The sequence below is a fragment of the Hemibagrus wyckioides genome, linkage group LG27 (genome assembly GCF_019097595.1).
Source record: "Hemibagrus wyckioides isolate EC202008001 linkage group LG27, SWU_Hwy_1.0, whole genome shotgun sequence".
Lineage (NCBI taxonomy): Eukaryota > Metazoa > Chordata > Actinopteri > Siluriformes > Bagridae > Hemibagrus > Hemibagrus wyckioides.
Window position 1 is genome coordinate 16,412,529 of NC_080736.1, and position 22,030 is coordinate 16,434,558.

Consider the following 22,030-nt stretch of genomic DNA (forward strand, 5'->3'; position numbering starts at 1 on the left):
GTGTGTGTTAGTGTGTTTACTGTAACACTAGTGTGTGTGTGTTAGGGTGTTTACTGTAACACTAGTGTGTGTGTGTTAGGGTGTTTACTGTAACGCTAGTGTGTGTGTGTTAGTGTGTTTACTGTAACGCTAGTGTGTGTGTGTTAGTGTTTACTGTAACATTAGTGTGTGTGTGTTAATGTGTTTACTGTAACACTAGTGTGTGTGTGTTAGTGTGTTTACTGTAACACTAGTGTGTGTGTGTTAATGTGTTTACTGTAACACTAGTGTGTGTGTGTTAGGGTGTTTACTGTAACACTAGTGTGTGTGTGTTAGGGTGTTTACTGTAACACTAGTGTGTGTGTGTTAGGGTGTTTACTGTAACGCTAGTGTGTGTGTGTTAGGGTGTTTGCTGTAACACTAGTGTGTGTGTGTTAGTGTGTTTACTGTAACACTAGTGTGTGTGTGTTAGTGTGTTTACTGTAACACTAGTGTGTGTGTGTTAATGTGTTTACTGTAACACTAGTGTGTGTGTGTTAGTGTGTTTACTGTAACACTAGTGTGTGTGTTAGGGTGTTTACTGTAACACTAGTGTGTGTGTGTTAATGTGTTTACTGTAACACTAGTGTGTGTGTGTTAGGGTGTTTACTGTAACACTAGTGTGTGTGTGTTAATGTGTTTACTGTAACACTAGTGTGTGTGTTAATGTGTTTACTGTAACACTAGTGTGTGTGTGTTAGGGTGTTTACTGTAACACTAGTGTGTGTGTGTTAGGGTGTTTACTGTAACGCTAGTGTGTGTGTGTTAATGTGTTTACTGTAACGCTAGTGTGTGTGTGTTAGTGTGTTTACTGTAACACTAGTGTGTGTGTTAGGGTGTTTACTGTAACACTAGTGTGTGTGTGTTAATGTGTTTACTGTAACACTAGTGTGTGTGTGTTAGGGTGTTTACTGTAACACTAGTGTGTGTGTGTTAATGTGTTTACTGTAACACTAGTGTGTGTGTTAATGTGTTTACTGTAACACTAGTGTGTGTGTGTTAGGGTGTTTACTGTAACACTAGTGTGTGTGTGTTAGGGTGTTTACTGTAACGCTAGTGTGTGTGTGTTAATGTGTTTACTGTAACGCTAGTGTGTGTGTGTTAGTGTGTTTACTGTAACACTAGTGTGTGTGTGTTAGGGTGTTTACTGTAACACTAGTGTGTGTGTGTTAGGGTGTTTACTGTAACGCTAGTGTGTGTGTGTTAATGTGTTTACTGTAACGCTAGTGTGTGTGTGTTAGTGTGTTTACTGTAACACTAGTGTGTGTGTGTTAGGGTGTTTACTGTAACACTAGTGTGTGTGTGTTAGGGTGTTTACTGTAACGCTAGTGTGTGTGTGTTAGTGTGTTTACTGTAACGCTAGTGTGTGTGTGTTAATGTGTTTACTGTAACATTAGTGTGTGTGTGTTAATGTGTTTACTGTAACACTAGTGTGTGTGTGTTAGTGTGTTTACTGTAACACTAGTGTGTGTGTGTTAATGTGTTTACTGTAACACTAGTGTGTGTGTGTTAGGGTGTTTACTGTAACACTAGTGTGTGTGTGTTAGGGTGTTTACTGTAACACTAGTGTGTGTGTGTTAGGGTGTTTACTGTAACGCTAGTGTGTGTGTGTTAGGGTGTTTGCTGTAACACTAGTGTGTGTGTGTTAGTGTGTTTACTGTAACACTAGTGTGTGTGTGTTAGTGTGTTTACTGTAACACTAGTGTGTGTGTGTTAATGTGTTTACTGTAACACTAGTGTGTGTGTGTTAGTGTGTTTACTGTAACGCTAGTGTGTGTGTGTGTTAATGTGTTTACTGTAACACTAGTGTGTGTGTTAGGGTGTTTGCTGTAACGCTAGTGTGTGTGTGTTAGTGTGTTTACTGTAACACTAGTGTGTGTGTGTTAATGTGTTTACTGTAACACTAGTGTGTGTGTGTTAGGGTGTTTACTGTAACACTAGTGTGTGTGTGTTAGGGTGTTTACTGTAACGCTAGTGTGTGTGTGTTAATGTGTTTACTGTAACACTAGTGTGTGTGTGTTAGTGTGTTTACTGTAACGCTAGTGTGTGTGTGTTAATGTGTTTACTGTAACACTAGTGTGTGTGTGTTAGTGTGTTTACTGTAACAATAGTGTGTGTGTGTTAATGTGTTTACTGTAACACTAGTGTGTGTGTGTTAATGTGTTTACTGTAACACTAGTGTGTGTGTGTTAATGTGTTTACTGTAACACTAGTGTGTGTGTGTTAGTGTGTTTACTGTAACGCTAGTGTGTGTGTGTTAATGTGTTTACTGTAACGCTAGTGTGTGTGTGTTAGTGTGTTTACTGTAACGCTAGTGTGTGTGTGTTAATGTGTTTACTGTAACACTAGTGTGTGTGTGTTAGGGTGTTTACTGTAACGCTAGTGTGTGTGTGTTAATGTGTTTACTGTAACACTAGTGTGTGTGTTAGGGTGTTTGCTGTAACGCTAGTGTGTGTGTGTTAGGGTGTTTACTGTAACGCTAGTGTGTGTGTGTTAATGTGTTTACTGTAACACTAGTGTGTGTGTTAGGGTGTTTGCTGTAACGCTAGTGTGTGTGTTAGGGTGTTTGCTGTAACGCTAGTGTGTGTGTGTTAGTGTGTTTACTGTAACACTAGTGTGTGTGTGTTAATGTGTTTACTGTAACACTAGTGTGTGTGTGTTAGGGTGTTTACTGTAACACTAGTGTGTGTGTGTTAGGGTGTTTACTGTAACGCTAGTGTGTGTGTGTTAGTGTGTTTACTGTAACACTAGTGTGTGTGTGTTAATGTGTTTACTGTAACACTAGTGTGTGTGTGTTAATGTGTTTACTGTAACACTAGTGTGTGTGTGTTAGGGTGTTTACTGTAACGCTAGTGTGTGTGTGTTAATGTGTTTACTGTAACACTAGTGTGTGTGTGTTAGTGTGTTTACTGTAACGCTAGTGTGTGTGTGTGTTAATGTGTTTACTGTAACACTAGTGTGTGTGTGTTAGGGTGTTTACTGTAACGCTAGTGTGTGTGTGTTAATGTGTTTACTGTAACACTAGTGTGTGTGTGTTAGGGTGTTTACTGTAACGCTAGTGTGTGTGTGTGTTAATGTGTTTACTGTAACACTAGTGTGTGTGTTAGGGTGTTTGCTGTAACGCTAGTGTGTGTGTGTTAATGTGTTTACTGTAACACTAGTGTGTGTGTGTTAGGGTGTTTACTGTAACGCTAGTGTGTGTGTTAGGGTGTTTGCTGTAACGCTAGTGTGTGTGTGTTAGTGTGTTTACTGTAACACTAGTGTGTGTGTGTTAATGTGTTTACTGTAACACTAGTGTGTGTGTGTTAGGGTGTTTACTGTAACACTAGTGTGTGTGTGTTAGGGTGTTTACTGTAACGCTAGTGTGTGTGTGTTAGTGTGTTTACTGTAACACTAGTGTGTGTGTGTTAATGTGTTTACTGTAACACTAGTGTGTGTGTGTTAATGTGTTTACTGTAACACTAGTGTGTGTGTGTTAGTGTGTTTACTGTAACGCTAGTGTGTGTGTGTTAATGTGTTTACTGTAACGCTAGTGTGTGTGTGTTAGTGTGTTTACTGTAACGCTAGTGTGTGTGTGTTAATGTGTTTACTGTAACACTAGTGTGTGTGTGTTAGGGTGTTTACTGTAACGCTAGTGTGTGTGTGTTAATGTGTTTACTGTAACACTAGTGTGTGTGTGTTAGTGTGTTTACTGTAACGCTAGTGTGTGTGTGTTAGGGTGTTTACTGTAACACTAGTGTGTGTGTGTTAGGGTGTTTACTGTAACGCTAGTGTGTGTGTGTTAATGTGTTTACTGTAACACTAGTGTGTGTGTGTTAATGTGTTTACTGTAACACTAGTGTGTGTGTGTTAGTGTGTTTACTGTAACGCTAGTGTGTGTGTGTTAATGTGTTTACTGTAACGCTAGTGTGTGTGTGTTAGGGTGTTTACTGTAACGCTAGTGTGTGTGTGTTAATGTGTTTACTGTAACACTAGTGTGTGTGTTAGGGTGTTTGCTGTAACGCTAGTGTGTGTGTGTTAGGGTGTTTACTGTAACGCTAGTGTGTGTGTGTTAATGTGTTTACTGTAACACTAGTGTGTGTGTGTTAATGTGTTTACTGTAACGCTAGTGTGTGTGTGTTAGGGTGTTTACTGTAACGCTAGTGTGTGTGTGTTAATGTGTTTACTGTAACACTAGTGTGTGTGTGTTAATGTGTTTACTGTAACACTAGTGTGTGTGTGTTAGGGTGTTTACTGTAACGCTAGTGTGTGTGTGTTAATGTGTTTACTGTAACACTAGTGTGTGTGTGTTAATGTGTTTACTGTAACACTAGTGTGTGTGTGTTAGTGTGTTTACTGTAACGCTAGTGTGTGTGTGTTAATGTGTTTACTGTAACGCTAGTGTGTGTGTGTTAGGGTGTTTACTGTAACGCTAGTGTGTGTGTGTTAATGTGTTTACTGTAACACTAGTGTGTGTGTTAGGGTGTTTGCTGTAACGCTAGTGTGTGTGTGTTAGGGTGTTTACTGTAACGCTAGTGTGTGTGTGTTAATGTGTTTACTGTAACACTAGTGTGTGTGTGTTAGTGTGTTTACTGTAACACTAGTGTGTGTATGTTAATGTGTTTACTGTAACACTAGTGTGTGTGTGTTAGGGTGTTTACTGTAACACTAGTGTGTGTGTGTTAGGGTGTTTACTGTAACACTAGTGTGTGTGTGTTAGGGTGTTTACTGTAACGCTAGTGTGTGTGTGTTAGTGTGTTTACTGTAACACTAGTGTGTGTGTGTTAATGTGTTTACTGTAACACTAGTGTGTGTGTGTTAATGTGTTTACTGTAACACTAGTGTGTGTGTGTTAGTGTGTTTACTGTAACGCTAGTGTGTGTGTGTTAATGTGTTTACTGTAACGCTAGTGTGTGTGTGTTAGTGTGTTTACTGTAACGCTAGTGTGTGTGTGTTAATGTGTTTACTGTAACACTAGTGTGTGTGTGTTAGGGTGTTTACTGTAACGCTAGTGTGTGTGTGTTAATGTGTTTACTGTAACACTAGTGTGTGTGTGTTAGTGTGTTTACTGTAACGCTAGTGTGTGTGTGTTAGGGTGTTTACTGTAACACTAGTGTGTGTGTGTTAGGGTGTTTACTGTAACGCTAGTGTGTGTGTGTTAATGTGTTTACTGTAACACTAGTGTGTGTGTGTTAATGTGTTTACTGTAACACTAGTGTGTGTGTGTTAGTGTGTTTACTGTAACGCTAGTGTGTGTGTGTTAATGTGTTTACTGTAACGCTAGTGTGTGTGTGTTAGGGTGTTTACTGTAACGCTAGTGTGTGTGTGTTAATGTGTTTACTGTAACACTAGTGTGTGTGTTAGGGTGTTTGCTGTAACGCTAGTGTGTGTGTGTTAGGGTGTTTACTGTAACGCTAGTGTGTGTGTGTTAATGTGTTTACTGTAACACTAGTGTGTGTGTGTTAATGTGTTTACTGTAACGCTAGTGTGTGTGTGTTAGGGTGTTTACTGTAACGCTAGTGTGTGTGTGTTAATGTGTTTACTGTAACACTAGTGTGTGTGTGTTAATGTGTTTACTGTAACACTAGTGTGTGTGTGTTAGGGTGTTTACTGTAACGCTAGTGTGTGTGTGTTAATGTGTTTACTGTAACACTAGTGTGTGTGTGTTAATGTGTTTACTGTAACACTAGTGTGTGTGTGTTAGTGTGTTTACTGTAACGCTAGTGTGTGTGTGTTAATGTGTTTACTGTAACGCTAGTGTGTGTGTGTTAGGGTGTTTACTGTAACGCTAGTGTGTGTGTGTTAATGTGTTTACTGTAACACTAGTGTGTGTGTTAGGGTGTTTGCTGTAACGCTAGTGTGTGTGTGTTAGGGTGTTTACTGTAACGCTAGTGTGTGTGTGTTAATGTGTTTACTGTAACACTAGTGTGTGTGTGTTAGTGTGTTTACTGTAACACTAGTGTGTGTATGTTAATGTGTTTACTGTAACACTAGTGTGTGTGTGTTAGGGTGTTTACTGTAACACTAGTGTGTGTGTGTTAGGGTGTTTACTGTAACACTAGTGTGTGTGTGTTAGGGTGTTTACTGTAACGCTAGTGTGTGTGTGTTAGTGTGTTTACTGTAACACTAGTGTGTGTGTGTTAATGTGTTTACTGTAACACTAGTGTGTGTGTGTTAATGTGTTTACTGTAACACTAGTGTGTGTGTGTTAGGGTGTTTACTGTAACGCTAGTGTGTGTGTGTTAGGGTGTTTACTGTAACACTAGTGTGTGTGTGTTAGGGTGTTTACTGTAACACTAGTGTGTGTGTGTTAGGGTGTTTACTGTAACACTAGTGTGTGTGTGTTAGGGTGTTTACTGTAACACTAGTGTGTGTGTGTTAGGGTGTTTACTGTAACGCTAGTGTGTGTGTGTTAGAGTGTTTACTGTAACGCTAGTGTGTGTGTGTTAATGTGTTTACTGTAACACTAGTGTGTGTGTGTTAGGGTGTTTACTGTAACGCTAGTGTGTGTGTGTGTTAATGTGTTTACTGTAACACTAGTGTGTGTGTTAGGGTGTTTGCTGTAACGCTAGTGTGTGTGTGTTAATGTGTTTACTGTAACACTAGTGTGTGTGTGTTAGGGTGTTTACTGTAACGCTAGTGTGTGTGTTAGGGTGTTTGCTGTAACGCTAGTGTGTGTGTGTTAGTGTGTTTACTGTAACACTAGTGTGTGTGTGTTAATGTGTTTACTGTAACACTAGTGTGTGTGTGTTAGGGTGTTTACTGTAACACTAGTGTGTGTGTGTTAGGGTGTTTACTGTAACGCTAGTGTGTGTGTGTTAGTGTGTTTACTGTAACGCTAGTGTGTGTGTGTTAATGTGTTTACTGTAACACTAGTGTGTGTGTGTTAATGTGTTTACTGTAACACTAGTGTGTGTGTGTTAGTGTGTTTACTGTAACGCTAGTGTGTGTGTGTTAATGTGTTTACTGTAACGCTAGTGTGTGTGTGTTAGTGTGTTTACTGTAACGCTAGTGTGTGTGTGTTAATGTGTTTACTGTAACACTAGTGTGTGTGTGTTAGGGTGTTTACTGTAACGCTAGTGTGTGTGTGTTAATGTGTTTACTGTAACACTAGTGTGTGTGTGTTAGTGTGTTTACTGTAACGCTAGTGTGTGTGTGTGTTAGTGTGTTTACTGTAACACTAGTGTGTGTGTTAGGGTGTTTACTGTAACACTAGTGTGTGTGTGTTAATGTGTTTACTGTAACACTAGTGTGTGTGTGTTAGTGTGTTTACTGTAACGCTAGTGTGTGTGTGTTAATGTGTTTACTGTAACACTAGTGTGTGTGTGTTAGTGTGTTTACTGTAACGCTAGTGTGTGTGTGTGTGTGTTAGTGTGTTTACTGTAACACTAGTGTGTGTGTTAGGGTGTTTGCTGTAACGCTAGTGTGTGTGTGTTAATGTGTTTACTGTAACACTAGTGTGTGTGTGTTAGTGTGTTTACTGTAACGCTAGTGTGTGTGTGTGTTAGTGTGTTTACTGTAACACTAGTGTGTGTGTTAGGGTGTTTACTGTAACGCTAGTGTGTGTGTGTTAATGTGTTTACTGTAACACTAGTGTGTGTGTGTTAGTGTGTTTACTGTAACGCTAGTGTGTGTGTGTGTTAGTGTGTTTACTGTAACACTAGTGTGTGTGTTAGGGTGTTTACTGTAACACTAGTGTGTGTGTGTTAGGGTGTTTACTGTAACGCTAGTGTGTGTGTGTTAATGTGTTTACTGTAACACTAGTGTGTGTGTGTTAGTGTGTTTACTGTAACGCTAGTGTGTGTGTGTGTTAGTGTGTTTACTGTAACACTAGTGTGTGTGTTAGGGTGTTTGCTGTAACGCTAGTGTGTGTGTGTTAGTGTGTTTACTGTAACACTAGTGTGTGTGTGTTAATGTGTTTACTGTAACACTAGTGTGTGTGTGTTAGGGTGTTTACTGTAACACTAGTGTGTGTGTGTTAGGGTGTTTACTGTAACGCTAGTGTGTGTGTGTTAGTGTGTTTACTGTAACACTAGTGTGTGTGTGTTAATGTGTTTACTGTAACACTAGTGTGTGTGTGTTAGGGTGTTTACTGTAACACTAGTGTGTGTGTGTTAGGGTGTTTACTGTAACACTAGTGTGTGTGTGTTAGGGTGTTTGCTGTAACACTAGTGTGTGTGATAGGGTGTTTACTGTAACACTAGTGTGTGTGTGTTAGGGTGTTTACTGTAACGCTAGTGTGTGTGTGTTAGTGTGTTTACTGTAACACTAGTGTGTGTGTGTGTTAATGTGTTTACTGTAACACTAGTGTGTGTGTTAGGGTGTTTGCTGTAACGCTAGTGTGTGTGTGTTAGTGTGTTTACTGTAACACTAGTGTGTGTGTGTTAATGTGTTTACTGTAACACTAGTGTGTGTGTTAGGGTGTTTACTGTAACACTAGTGTGTGTGTGTTAGGGTGTTTACTGTAACACTAGTGTGTGTGTGTTAGGGTGTTTACTGTAACGCTAGTGTGTGTGTGTTAGGGTGTTTGCTGTAACACTAGTGTGTGTGTGTTAGGGTGTTTACTGTAACGCTAGTGTGTGTGTGTTAGGGTGTTTACTATAACACTAGTGTGTGTGTGTTAATGTGTTTACTGTAACACTAGTGTGTGTGTGTTAATGTGTTTACTGTAACACTAGTGTGTGTGTGTTAGTGTGTTTACTGTAACGCTAGTGTGTGTGTGTGTTAATGTGTTTACTGTAACACTAGTGTGTGTGTTAGGGTGTTTGCTGTAACGCTAGTGTGTGTGTGTTAGTGTGTTTACTGTAACACTAGTGTGTGTGTGTTAATGTGTTTACTGTAACACTAGTGTGTGTGTGTTAGGGTGTTTACTGTAACACTAGTGTGTGTGTGTTAGGGTGTTTACTGTAACGCTAGTGTGTGTGTGTTAGTGTGTTTACTGTAACACTAGTGTGTGTGTGTTAATGTGTTTACTGTAACACTAGTGTGTGTGTGTTAATGTGTTTACTGTAACACTAGTGTGTGTGTGTTAGTGTGTTTACTGTAACGCTAGTGTGTGTGTGTTAATGTGTTTACTGTAACGCTAGTGTGTGTGTGTTAGTGTGTTTACTGTAACGCTAGTGTGTGTGTGTTAGGGTGTTTACTGTAACGCTAGTGTGTGTGTGTTAGGGTGTTTACTGTAACGCTAGTGTGTGTGTGTTAATGTGTTTACTGTAACGCTAGTGTGTGTGTGTTAGGGTGTTTACTGTAACTAGTGTGTGAGTGTTAGGGTGTTTACTGTAACGCTAGTGTGTGTGTGTTAATGTGTTTACTGTAACGCTAGTGTGTGTGTGTTAGGGTGTTTACTGTAACGCTAGTGTGTGTGTGTTAGGGTGTTTACTGTAACGCTAGTGTGTGTGTGTTAGTGTGTTTACTGTAACGCTAGTGTGTGTGTTAGGGTGTTTACTGTAACACTAGTGTGTGTGTGTTAGGGTGTTTACTGTAACGCTAGTGTGTGTGTGTTAGGGTGTTTACTGTAACGCTAGTGTGTGTGTGTTAGGGTGTTTACTGTAACGCTAGTGTGTGTGTGTTAGTGTGTTTACTGTAACACTAGTGTGTGTGTGTTAGGGTGTTTACTGTAACGCTAGTGTGTGTGTGTTAGTGTGTTTACTGTAACGCTAGTGTGTGTGTGTTAGTGTGTTTACTGTAACGCTAGTGTGTGTGTGTTAGTGTGTTTACTGTAACGCTAGTGTGTGTGTGTTAGGGTGTTTACTGTAACGCTAGTGTGTGTGTGTTAGGGTGTTTACTGTAACGCTAGTGTGTGTGTGTTAGGGTGTTTACTGTAACGCTAGTGTGTGTGTGTTAGGGTGTTTACTGTAACGCTAGTGTGTGTGTGTTAGTGTGTTTACTGTAACGCTAGTGTGTGTGTGTTAGGGTGTTTACTGTAACGCTAGTGTGTGTGTGTTAGGGTGTTTACTGTAACGCTAGTGTGTGTGTGTTAGTGTGTTTACTGTAACGCTAGTGTGTGTGTGTTAGGGTGTTTACTGTAACGCTAGTGTGTGTGTGTTAGTGTGTTTACTGTAACGCTAGTGTGTGTGTGTTAGGGTGTTTACTGTAACGCTAGTGTGTGTGTGTTAGTGTGTTTACTGTAACGCTAGTGTGTGTGTTAGGGTGTTTACTGTAACACTAGTGTGTGTGTTAGGGTGTTTACTGTAACACTAGTGTGTGTGTGTTAATGTGTTTACTGTAACACTAGTGTGTGTGTTAGGGTGTTTACTGTAACACTAGTGTGTGTGTTAGTGTGTTTACTGTAACACTAGTGTGTGTGTTAGTGTGTTTACTGTAACACTAGTGTGTGTGTTAGTGTGTTTACTGTAACGCTAGTGTGTGTGTTAGGGTGTTTACTGTAACACTAGTGTGTGTGTGTTAGTGTGTTTACTGTAACACTAGTGTGTGTGTGTTAGTGTGTTTACTGTAACACTAGTGTGTGTGTTAGTGTGTTTACTGTAACACTAGTGTGTGTGTTAGTGTGTTTACTGTAACGCTAGTGTGTGTGTTAGTGTGTTTACTGTAACGCTAGTGTGTGTGTTAGTGTGTTTACTGTAACACTAGTGTGTGTGTTAGGGTGTTTACTGTAACACTAGTGTGTGTGTTAGTGTGTTTACTGTAACACTAGTGTGTGTGTTAGGGTGTTTACTGTAACACTAGTGTGTGTGTTAGGGTGTTTACTGTAACACTAGTGTGTGTGTTAGTGTGTTTACTGTAACACTAGTGTGTGTGTTAGTGTGTTTACTGTAACGCTAGTGTGTGTGTTAGGGTGTTTACTGTAACGCTAGTGTGTGTGTGTTAGGGTGTTTACTGTAACGCTAGTGTGTGTGTTAGGGTGTTTACTGTAACGCTAGTGTGTGTGTGTTAGCGTGTTTACTGTAACACTAGTGTGTGTGTGTTAGTGTGTTTACTGTAACACTAGTGTGTGTGTGTGTTAGGGTGTTTACTGTAACACTAGTGTGTGTGTGTTAATGTGTTTACTGTAACACTAGTGTGTGTGTGTGTTAGGGTGTTTACTGTAACACTAGTGTGTGTGTGTTAGGGTGTTTACTGTAACGCTAGTGTGTGTGTGTTAGTGTGTTTACTGTAACGCTAGTGTGTGTGTGTTAATGTGTTTACTGTAACACTAGTGTGTGTGTGTTAGGGTGTTTACTGTAACACTAGTGTGTGTGTGTTAGTGTGTTTACTGTAACACTAGTGTGTGTGTGTTAATGTGTTTACTGTAACACTAGTGTGTGTGTGTTAGGGTGTTTACTGTAACACTAGTGTGTGTGTGTTAGTGTGTTTACTGTAACACTAGTGTGTGTGTTAGTGTGTTTACTGTAACACTAGTGTGTGTGTTAGGGTGTTTACTGTAACACTAGTGTGTGTGTGTTAGTGTGTTTACTGTAACACTAGTGTGTGTGTTAGTGTGTTTACTGTAACGCTAGTGTGTGTGTTAGGGTGTTTACTGTAACGCTAGTGTGTGTGTGTTAGGGTGTTTACTGTAACGCTAGTGTGTGTGTTAGGGTGTTTACTGTAACGCTAGTGTGTGTGTGTTAGCGTGTTTACTGTAACACTAGTGTGTGTGTGTTAGTGTGTTTACTGTAACACTAGTGTGTGTGTGTGTTAGGGTGTTTACTGTAACACTAGTGTGTGTGTGTTAATGTGTTTACTGTAACACTAGTGTGTGTGTGTGTTAGGGTGTTTACTGTAACACTAGTGTGTGTGTGTTAGGGTGTTTACTGTAACGCTAGTGTGTGTGTGTTAGTGTGTTTACTGTAACGCTAGTGTGTGTGTGTTAATGTGTTTACTGTAACACTAGTGTGTGTGTGTTAGGGTGTTTACTGTAACACTAGTGTGTGTGTGTTAGTGTGTTTACTGTAACACTAGTGTGTGTGTGTTAATGTGTTTACTGTAACACTAGTGTGTGTGTGTTAGGGTGTTTACTGTAACACTAGTGTGTGTGTGTTAGTGTGTTTACTGTAACACTAGTGTGTGTGTTAGTGTGTTTACTGTAACACTAGTGTGTGTGTGTTAGTGTGTTTACTGTAACACTAGTGTGTGTGTGTTAGGGTGTTTACTGTAACACTAGTGTGTGTGTGTTAATGTGTTTACTGTAACACTAGTGTGTGTGTGTTAGGGTGTTTACTGTAACACTAGTGTGTGTGTGTTAGTGTGTTTACTGTAACACTAGTGTGTGTGTGTTAGGGTGTTTACTGTAACACTAGTGTGTGTGTGTTAGTGTGTTTACTGTAACACTAGTGTGTGTGTGTTAGTGTGTTTACTGTAACACTAGTGTGTGTGTTAGTGTGTTTACTGTAACACTAGTGTGTGTGTGTTAGGGTGTTTACTGTAACACTAGTGTGTGTGTGTTAATGTGTTTACTGTAACACTAGTGTGTGTGTGTTAATGTGTTTACTGTAACACTAGTGTGTGTGTGTTAATGTGTTTACTGTAACACTAGTGTGTGTGTGTTAGGGTGTTTACTGTAACACTAGTGTGTGTGTGTTAGGGTGTTTACTGTAACACTAGTGTGTGTGTGTTAGGGTGTTTACTGTAACGCTAGTGTGTGTGTGTTAGTGTGTTTACTGTAACACTAGTGTGTGTGTGTTAATGTGTTTACTGTAACACTAGTGTGTGTGTGTTAATGTGTTTACTGTAACACTAGTGTGTGTGTGTTAGGGTGTTTACTGTAACGCTAGTGTGTGTGTGTTAGGGTGTTTACTGTAACACTAGTGTGTGTGTGTTAGGGTGTTTACTGTAACACTAGTGTGTGTGTGTTAGGGTGTTTACTGTAACACTAGTGTGTGTGTGTTAGGGTGTTTACTGTAACACTAGTGTGTGTGTGTTAGGGTGTTTACTGTAACGCTAGTGTGTGTGTGTTAGAGTGTTTACTGTAACGCTAGTGTGTGTGTGTTAATGTGTTTACTGTAACACTAGTGTGTGTGTGTTAGGGTGTTTACTGTAACGCTAGTGTGTGTGTGTGTTAATGTGTTTACTGTAACACTAGTGTGTGTGTTAGGGTGTTTGCTGTAACGCTAGTGTGTGTGTGTTAGAGTGTTTACTGTAACGCTAGTGTGTGTGTGTTAATGTGTTTACTGTAACACTAGTGTGTGTGTGTTAGTGTGTTTACTGTAACGCTAGTGTGTGTGTGTGTTAGTGTGTTTACTGTAACACTAGTGTGTGTGTTAGGGTGTTTACTGTAACACTAGTGTGTGTGTGTTAATGTGTTTACTGTAACACTAGTGTGTGTGTGTTAGTGTGTTTACTGTAACGCTAGTGTGTGTGTGTTAATGTGTTTACTGTAACACTAGTGTGTGTGTGTTAGTGTGTTTACTGTAACGCTAGTGTGTGTGTGTGTGTGTTAGTGTGTTTACTGTAACACTAGTGTGTGTGTTAGGGTGTTTGCTGTAACGCTAGTGTGTGTGTGTTAATGTGTTTACTGTAACACTAGTGTGTGTGTGTTAGTGTGTTTACTGTAACGCTAGTGTGTGTGTGTGTTAGTGTGTTTACTGTAACACTAGTGTGTGTGTTAGGGTGTTTACTGTAACGCTAGTGTGTGTGTGTTAATGTGTTTACTGTAACACTAGTGTGTGTGTGTTAGTGTGTTTACTGTAACGCTAGTGTGTGTGTGTGTTAGTGTGTTTACTGTAACACTAGTGTGTGTGTTAGGGTGTTTACTGTAACACTAGTGTGTGTGTGTTAGTGTGTTTACTGTAACGCTAGTGTGTGTGTGTTAATGTGTTTACTGTAACACTAGTGTGTGTGTGTTAGTGTGTTTACTGTAACGCTAGTGTGTGTGTGTGTTAGTGTGTTTACTGTAACACTAGTGTGTGTGTTAGGGTGTTTGCTGTAACGCTAGTGTGTGTGTGTTAGTGTGTTTACTGTAACACTAGTGTGTGTGTGTGTTAGGGTGTTTACTGTAACACTAGTGTGTGTGTGTTAATGTGTTTACTGTAACACTAGTGTGTGTGTGTGTTAGGGTGTTTACTGTAACACTAGTGTGTGTGTGTTAGGGTGTTTACTGTAACGCTAGTGTGTGTGTGTTAGTGTGTTTACTGTAACGCTAGTGTGTGTGTGTTAATGTGTTTACTGTAACACTAGTGTGTGTGTGTTAGGGTGTTTACTGTAACACTAGTGTGTGTGTGTTAGTGTGTTTACTGTAACACTAGTGTGTGTGTGTTAATGTGTTTACTGTAACACTAGTGTGTGTGTGTTAGGGTGTTTACTGTAACACTAGTGTGTGTGTGTTAGTGTGTTTACTGTAACACTAGTGTGTGTGTTAGTGTGTTTACTGTAACACTAGTGTGTGTGTGTTAGTGTGTTTACTGTAACACTAGTGTGTGTGTGTTAGGGTGTTTACTGTAACACTAGTGTGTGTGTGTTAATGTGTTTACTGTAACACTAGTGTGTGTGTGTTAGGGTGTTTACTGTAACACTAGTGTGTGTGTGTTAGTGTGTTTACTGTAACACTAGTGTGTGTGTGTTAGGGTGTTTACTGTAACACTAGTGTGTGTGTGTTAGTGTGTTTACTGTAACACTAGTGTGTGTGTGTTAGTGTGTTTACTGTAACACTAGTGTGTGTGTTAGTGTGTTTACTGTAACACTAGTGTGTGTGTGTTAGGGTGTTTACTGTAACACTAGTGTGTGTGTGTTAATGTGTTTACTGTAACACTAGTGTGTGTGTGTTAGGGTGTTTACTGTAACACTAGTGTGTGTGTGTTAGCGTGTTTACTGTAACACTAGTGTGTGTGTGTTAGGGTGTTTACTGTAACACTAGTGTGTGTGTGTTAGCGTGTTTACTGTAACACTAGTGTGTGTGTGTTAGGGTGTTTACTGTAACACTAGTGTGTGTGTGTTAGTGTGTTTACTGTAACGCTAGTGTGTGTGTGTTAATGTGTTTACTGTAACGCTAGTGTGTGTGTGTTAGGGTGTTTACTGTAACACTAGTGTGTGTGTGTTAGTGTGTTTACTGTAACACTAGTGTGTGTGTTAGTGTGTTTACTGTAACACTAGTGTGTGTGTGTTAGGGTGTTTACTGTAACACTAGTGTGTGTGTGTTAATGTGTTTACTGTAACACTAGTGTGTGTGTGTTAGGGTGTTTACTGTAACACTAGTGTGTGTGTGTTAGCGTGTTTACTGTAACACTAGTGTGTGTGTGTTAGGGTGTTTACTGTAACACTAGTGTGTGTGTGTTAGCGTGTTTACTGTAACACTAGTGTGTGTGTGTTAGGGTGTTTACTGTAACACTAGTGTGTGTGTGTTAGTGTGTTTACTGTAACGCTAGTGTGTGTGTGTTAATGTGTTTACTGTAACACTAGTGTGTGTGTGTTAGTGTGTTTACTGTAACACTAGTGTGTGTGTGTTAGGGTGTTTACTGTAACGCTAGTGTGTGTGTGTTAGTGTGTTTACTGTAACGCTAGTGTGTGTGTTAATGTGTTTACTGTAACGCTAGTGTGTGTGTGTTAGGGTGTTTACTGTAACGCTAGTGTGTGTGTGTTAGGGTGTTTACTGTAACGCTAGTGTGTGTGTGTTAGTGTGTTTACTGTAATGCTAATGTGTGTGTTAGTGTGTTTACTGTAACGCTAGTGTGTGTGTGTGTTAGGGTGTTTACTGTAACGCTAGTGTGTGTGTGTGTTAGGGTGTTTACTGTAACGCTAGTGTGTGTGTTAGGGTGTTTACTGTAACGCTAGTGTGTGTGTGTTAGGGTGTTTACTGTAACGCTAGTGTGTGTGTGTTAGTGTGTTTACTGTAATGCTAATGTGTGTGTTAGTGTGTTTACTGTAACGCTAGTGTGTGTGTTAGGGTGTTTACTGTAACGCTAGTGTGTGTGTGTGTTAGGGTGTTTACTGTAACGCTAGTGTGTGTGTTAGGGTGTTTACTGTAACACTAGTGTGTGTGTGTTAGGGTGTTTACTGTAACGCTAGTGTGTGTGTGTTAGTGTGTTTACTGTAACGCTAGTGTGTGTGTGTTAGGGTGTTTACTGTAACACTAGTGTGTGTGTGTTAGGGTGTTTACTGTAACACTAGTGTGTGTGTGTTAATGTGTTTACTGTAACACTAGTGTGTGTGTGTTAGGGTGTTTACTGTAACGCTAGTGTGTGTGTGTTAGGGTGTTTACTGTAACGCTAGTGTGTGTGTGTTAATGTGTTTACTGTAACGCTAGTGTGTGTGTGTTAGCGTGTTTACTGTAACACTAGTGTGTGTGTGTTAGCGTGTTTACTGTAACACTAGTGTGTGTGTTAATGTGTTTACTGTAACACTAGTGTGTGTGTGTTAGGGTGTTTACTGTAACACTAGTGTGTGTGTGTTAGCGTGTTTACTGTAACACTAGTGTGTGTGTGTTAATGTGTTTACTGTAACACTAGTGTGTGTGTTAGGGTGTTTACTGTAAGACTAGTGTGTGTTTTAAGGTGTTTACTGTAACACTAGTGTGTGTGTGTTAGCGTGTTTACTGTAACACTAGTGTGTGTGTTAATGTGTTTACTGTAACACTAGTGTGTGTGTGTTAGCGTGTTTACTGTAACACTAGTGTGTGTGTGTTAGCGTGTTTACTGTAACACTAGTGTGTGTGTGTTAGGGTGTTTACTGTAACACTAGTGTGTGTGTGTTAGGGTGTTTACTGTAACACTAGTGTGTGTGTGTTAGGGTGTTTACTGTAACACTAGTGTGTGTGTGTTAATGTGTTTACTGTAACACTAGTGTGTGTGTTAGGGTGTTTACTGTAACACTAGTGTGTGTGTGTTAATGTGTTTACTGTAACACTAGTGTGTGTGTGTTAGGGTGTTTACTGTAACACTAGTGTGTGTGTGTTAATGTGTTTACTGTAACACTAGTGTGTGTGTGTTAGGGTGTTTACTGTAACACTAGTGTGTGTGTGTTAATGTGTTTACTGTAACGCTAGTGTGTGTGTGTTAGGGTGTTTACTGTAACACTAGTGTGTGTGTGTTAATGTGTTTACTGTAACACTAGTGTGTGTGTGTTAGGGTGTTTACTGTAACACTAGTGTGTGTGTGTTAATGTGTTTACTGTAACACTAGTGTGTGTGTGTTAGGGTGTTTACTGTAACACTAGTGTGTGTGTGTTAGGGTGTTTACTGTAACACTAGTGTGTGTGTGTTAGGGTGTTTACTGTAACACTAGTGTGTGTGTGTTAGGGTGTTTACTGTAACACTAGTGTGTGTGTGTTAATGTGTTTACTGTAACACTAGTGTGTGTGTGTTAGGGTGTTTACTGTAACGCTAGTGTGTGTGTGTTAGTGTGTTTACTGTAACACTAGTGTGTGTGTGTTAGGGTGTTTACTGTAACGCTAGTGTGTGTGTGTTAGTGTGTTTACTGTAACACTAGTGTGTGTGTGTTAGGGTGTTTACTGTAACACTAGTGTGTGTGTGTTAGGGTGTTTACTGTAACACTAGTGTGTGTGTGTTAATGTGTTTACTGTAACACTAGTGTGTGTGTGTTAGGGTGTTTACTGTAACGCTAGTGTGTGTGTGTTAGTGTGTTTACTGTAACACTAGTGTGTGTGTGTTTGGGTGTTTACTGTAACACTAGTGTGTGTGTGTTAATGTGTTTACTGTAACACTAGTGTGTGTGTGTTAATGTGTTTACTGTAACACTAGTGTGTGTGTGTTAATGTGTTTACTGTAACACTAGTGTGTGTGTTAGGGTGTTTACTGTAACACTAGTGTGTGTGTGTTAATGTGTTTACTGTAACACTAGTGTGTGTGTTAGGGTGTTTACTGTAACACTAGTGTGTGTGTGTTAATGTGTTTACTGTAACACTAGTGTGTGTGTGTTAATGTGTTTACTGTAACACTAGTGTGTGTGTGTTAATGTGTTTACTGTAACACTAGTGTGTGTGTTAGGGTGTTTACTGTAACGCTAGTGTGTGTGTGTTAATGTGTTTACTGTAACACTAGTGTGTGTGTGTTAGGGTGTTTACTGTAACACTAGTGTGTGTGTGTTAATGTGTTTACTGTAACACTAGTGTGTGTGTGTTAATGTGTTTACTGTAACACTAGTGTGTGTGTGTTAGTGTGTTTACTGTAACGCTAGTGTGTGTGTGTTAATGTGTTTACTGTAACACTAGTGTGTGTGCATTAGGGTGTTAACTGTAATGCTAGTGTGTGTTAGCGTGTTTACTGTATCGCTAGTGTGTGTTAGCGTGTTTACTGTAATGCTAGTGTGTGTTAGCGTGTTTACTGTAACGCTAGTGTGTGTTAGCGTGTTTACTGTAACGCTAGTGTGTGTTAGCGTGTTTACTGTAACGCTAGTGTGTGTTAGCGTGTTTACTGTAACGCTAGTTAATGAGAGCATCTTTTTAGTAGAACTTCTCAGAAACATATTTGTCTGTGTTTGCAGGCTGGTGGTCAGGAGGGAGATGAGAGACGAAGAAAGACACAGCGGGATTGAGAATGAAGGCGAGAGGAAGAGACAGAGGAAGAAAAATGGAGCACAGTGAAATAAAATTCTGAAGAGAGAGAGAGAGAGAGAGAGAGTGTAAATTCTGTCAGTTTGCTCTCCGCGGGCTGCTCGGGTGAACAGCGCTCGTTTATCACTCAGACTAATTCTCCTGCTTGGCAGAGGGGCAAACCTCGGCTGGCACGGCGGCCATGTTGCCCTGGACGGGCCTCCTGCCACTCTGTGGGGTGATGGATTGTTATTTTTGGATCAACTCTCCTGACCCTCAGGGCATGTGTGACTTTATGACCTCTTCAAACAATATTTAAAATCCTCCTGCTGCAGAGACTCAGCTTCATGCCCCAGTGTCCAGTGCTGAAGGTGAAATATTCCCTTAAAATGTCTGCCATCTTGACCTGTCCAGGGTGTACCCCTGCCTTTCGCCCTATGTGCACTGGGATAGGCTCCAGCAGACCCCCGTGACCCTAGGAGTCCTGGGAATAAGCGGGTATAGACAATGAATGAATGAATGTCTGCCATCTTCACTCCAGCGCCGTCCGCTCATTTAGAACATGGGTAAAAATCTATTCATCAGAACCTGTCATTCACACGCTAGCATTATAGCAAACATGCTAACGCACACTAGCATTATAGTAAAAACGCTAACACACAATAGCGTTCTAGTAAGTGTGCTAACATACACACTAGCATTATAGTAAACACTAACACACGCTAGCATTATAGCAAACAAGTTAACACACACTAGCCTTAGAACTAGCATTTCTCTTTCTCTCTAGCTTTCTTTCCATTTCTATCTTTAGATTTTTTCCTTCTATTTCCTTCCATTTCCTTTTTTTTGCTTTCCTCTTTTCCTCACTCTGTATTTATTTTTGTCTCTCCACCTCATTCTGTCTGTGATGGAGGGATTAGCTACATCACACACACACAAACACACACACAAAAACACACACACAAATTTACACACAAACTTACACACACACACACACACAAACACACACACGCACAAAAACACACACACAAATTTACACACAAACTTACACACAAACTTACACACACACAAACACACACACGCACAAAAACACACACACAAATTTACACACAAACTTACACACACACACACACAAACACACACAAACTTACACACACACACAAAAACACACACACAAACATACACACACACAGACATACACATACACACAAACACACACACACTCACTCACACACACACAAACTTACACACACACAAACTTGCACAAACACACTTACACACACACTGAAACTTACACACACACACACACACACACAAACACACTTACACACACGCACACATACACACACACACACACACACACAAACACACTTACACACTGAAACTTACACACACACACACACCCAAATTTACACATACACATATACACACAAACACACTTACACACACACACTTATACACACACACACTTACACACACACACACACACACACACTTACACACACGCACACATACACACACTCACACACACACACACAAACACACTTACACACTGAAACTTACACACACACACACCCAAATTTACACATACACATATACACACAAACACACTTACACACACTTATACACACACACACTTACACACACACACACTTGTGTAAGTAACTCAGTAGTTAAATGAGGTATTATTTCTCTGTGTGTGTAAACTGCTTCTCACTGCCTCTAATCATCATCTACTCTACTCTCTCTGAGGCGTGAAGGCTACAGCCACTGCTCTGAACCTCACACACACACACACACACACACACACACACGGCCATTTCTCTGTGTTCAGTGTGCGTGAGTCAGGCTGCTGTTACAATTCCTTCAGAATGACACAGATTAGCGTTAGCTACAGATTCATGAAGGACAAATCCCTCTGTATCTCTCAGCAGGAAAAATTAACGCTAGTTCCTGTTTAAGTTGTTTAAATTAACGCTAGTTCCTTTTTAATTGTTTCAATTAACATTCAATTAGTTCTTGTTTACGTCATTTAAATTAATGCTAGCTCACTGGACAGGTGTGTGAGTTAAACTTTACCTGTCTCGTATGTTGCAGATGTCGATTTGGAGCTCACTGTATTTACCCAGAAGGCCTTTCTGCACGCGGTACAGGTCGAGTGGTTGGTTGTTAAGGACGATGGAGCGCATGCAGCCCTGATAGGCCAGCGTGGGGTTCCGGCAGCCCTGATTGGCTGATGATGTTGGGCATCCTGAGGAGACACAAAGTGAGGAACGGTGAGCTTCTGGAGGCGTGGCATGAGAGACATAGGAAAGGGGCAGAGCTTCCAGGAGAACATGGTTTATGCTAATTGGCTGACCTCGACAGGTAACTGAAGCCTCTTTAGGTGTGTGTGCTGTGTAAACTCCCAGCAGTGGTCAGTGATGTTAAACACAGTAGTAATGGAGGTCATGTGTTAATGATGAAGATTAACACGACTTTAAATCTGCTGTCTGCTTCATGATCCATTTCTTCAGTGAGATCCAGAGAGCAGAAGCTCAGCTGATCCTGACATCCTGACCGGGACATAGGCTCCGGTCAGCACTGTCGGGTCATGTTTCTCACAGTGACATTTATCTGCAGCTCGGCCGCATGGTCACTCCGACGCCACAAACACACATTTTTCAAACACACACACACACACACACTAATACATACATACTCTCTAACACACACACACACACACTAATACATACATACTCTCTAACACACACACACACACACTAATACATACATACTCTCTAACAAACACACACTCTCTCTCTCTCTCTCTCTAACAAACACACAGACACTCTAACATACACACACACTCTAACAAACACACAGACACTAACATACACACACACTCTCTCTCTCTCTCTCTCTCTCTCTCTCTCTTTCTAACAAACACACACACACACACTCTCTCTCTCTCTCTCTCTCTCTAACAAACACACAGACACTAACATACACACACACTCTCTCTCTCTCTCTCTCTCTCTCTCTAACAAACACACAGACACTCTAACATACACACACACTCTCTCTCTCTCTCTCTCTCTCTCTAACAAACACACAGACACTCTAACATACACACACACTCTCTCTCTCTCTCTCTCTCTCTCTCTCTCTCTCTCTCTCTTTCTAACAAACACACACACACACACTCTCTCTCTCTCTCTCTCTCTAACAAACACACAGACACTCTAACATACACACACACTCTCTCTCTCTCTCTCTCTCTAACAAACACACAGACACTAACATACACACACACTCTCTCTCTCTCTCTCTCTCTCTCTCTAACAAACACACAGACACTCTAACAAACACACAGACACTAACATACACACAGACACTAACATACACACACACTCTAACAAACACACAGACACTCTAACATACACACACACTCTAACAAACACACAGACACTAACATACACACACTCTCTCTCTCTCTCTCTCTCTCTCTCTCTAACAAACACACAGACACTCTAACATACACACACACTCTCTCTCTCTCTCTCTCTAACAAACACACAGACACTAACATACACACACACTAACAAACACACACACACACTCTCTCTCTCTCTCT

General features: G+C 40.4%; 1 protein-coding gene across 3 annotated transcripts in view; it reads right to left on the bottom strand.

The window, feature by feature from the left end:
• The window catches only part of cntnap5b (contactin associated protein family member 5b), a 120,270-nt gene that overhangs the window by 43,581 nt on the left and 54,659 nt on the right, over nt 1–22,030 (bottom strand). For all 3 annotated transcript variants that reach the window (XM_058382402.1, XM_058382403.1, XM_058382404.1), the window contains one exon: nt 20,494–20,665. In XM_058382402.1, the coding sequence (XP_058238385.1) occupies nt 20,494–20,665 (172 nt within the window). The remainder of the gene's footprint in view (nt 1–20,493; nt 20,666–22,030) is intronic.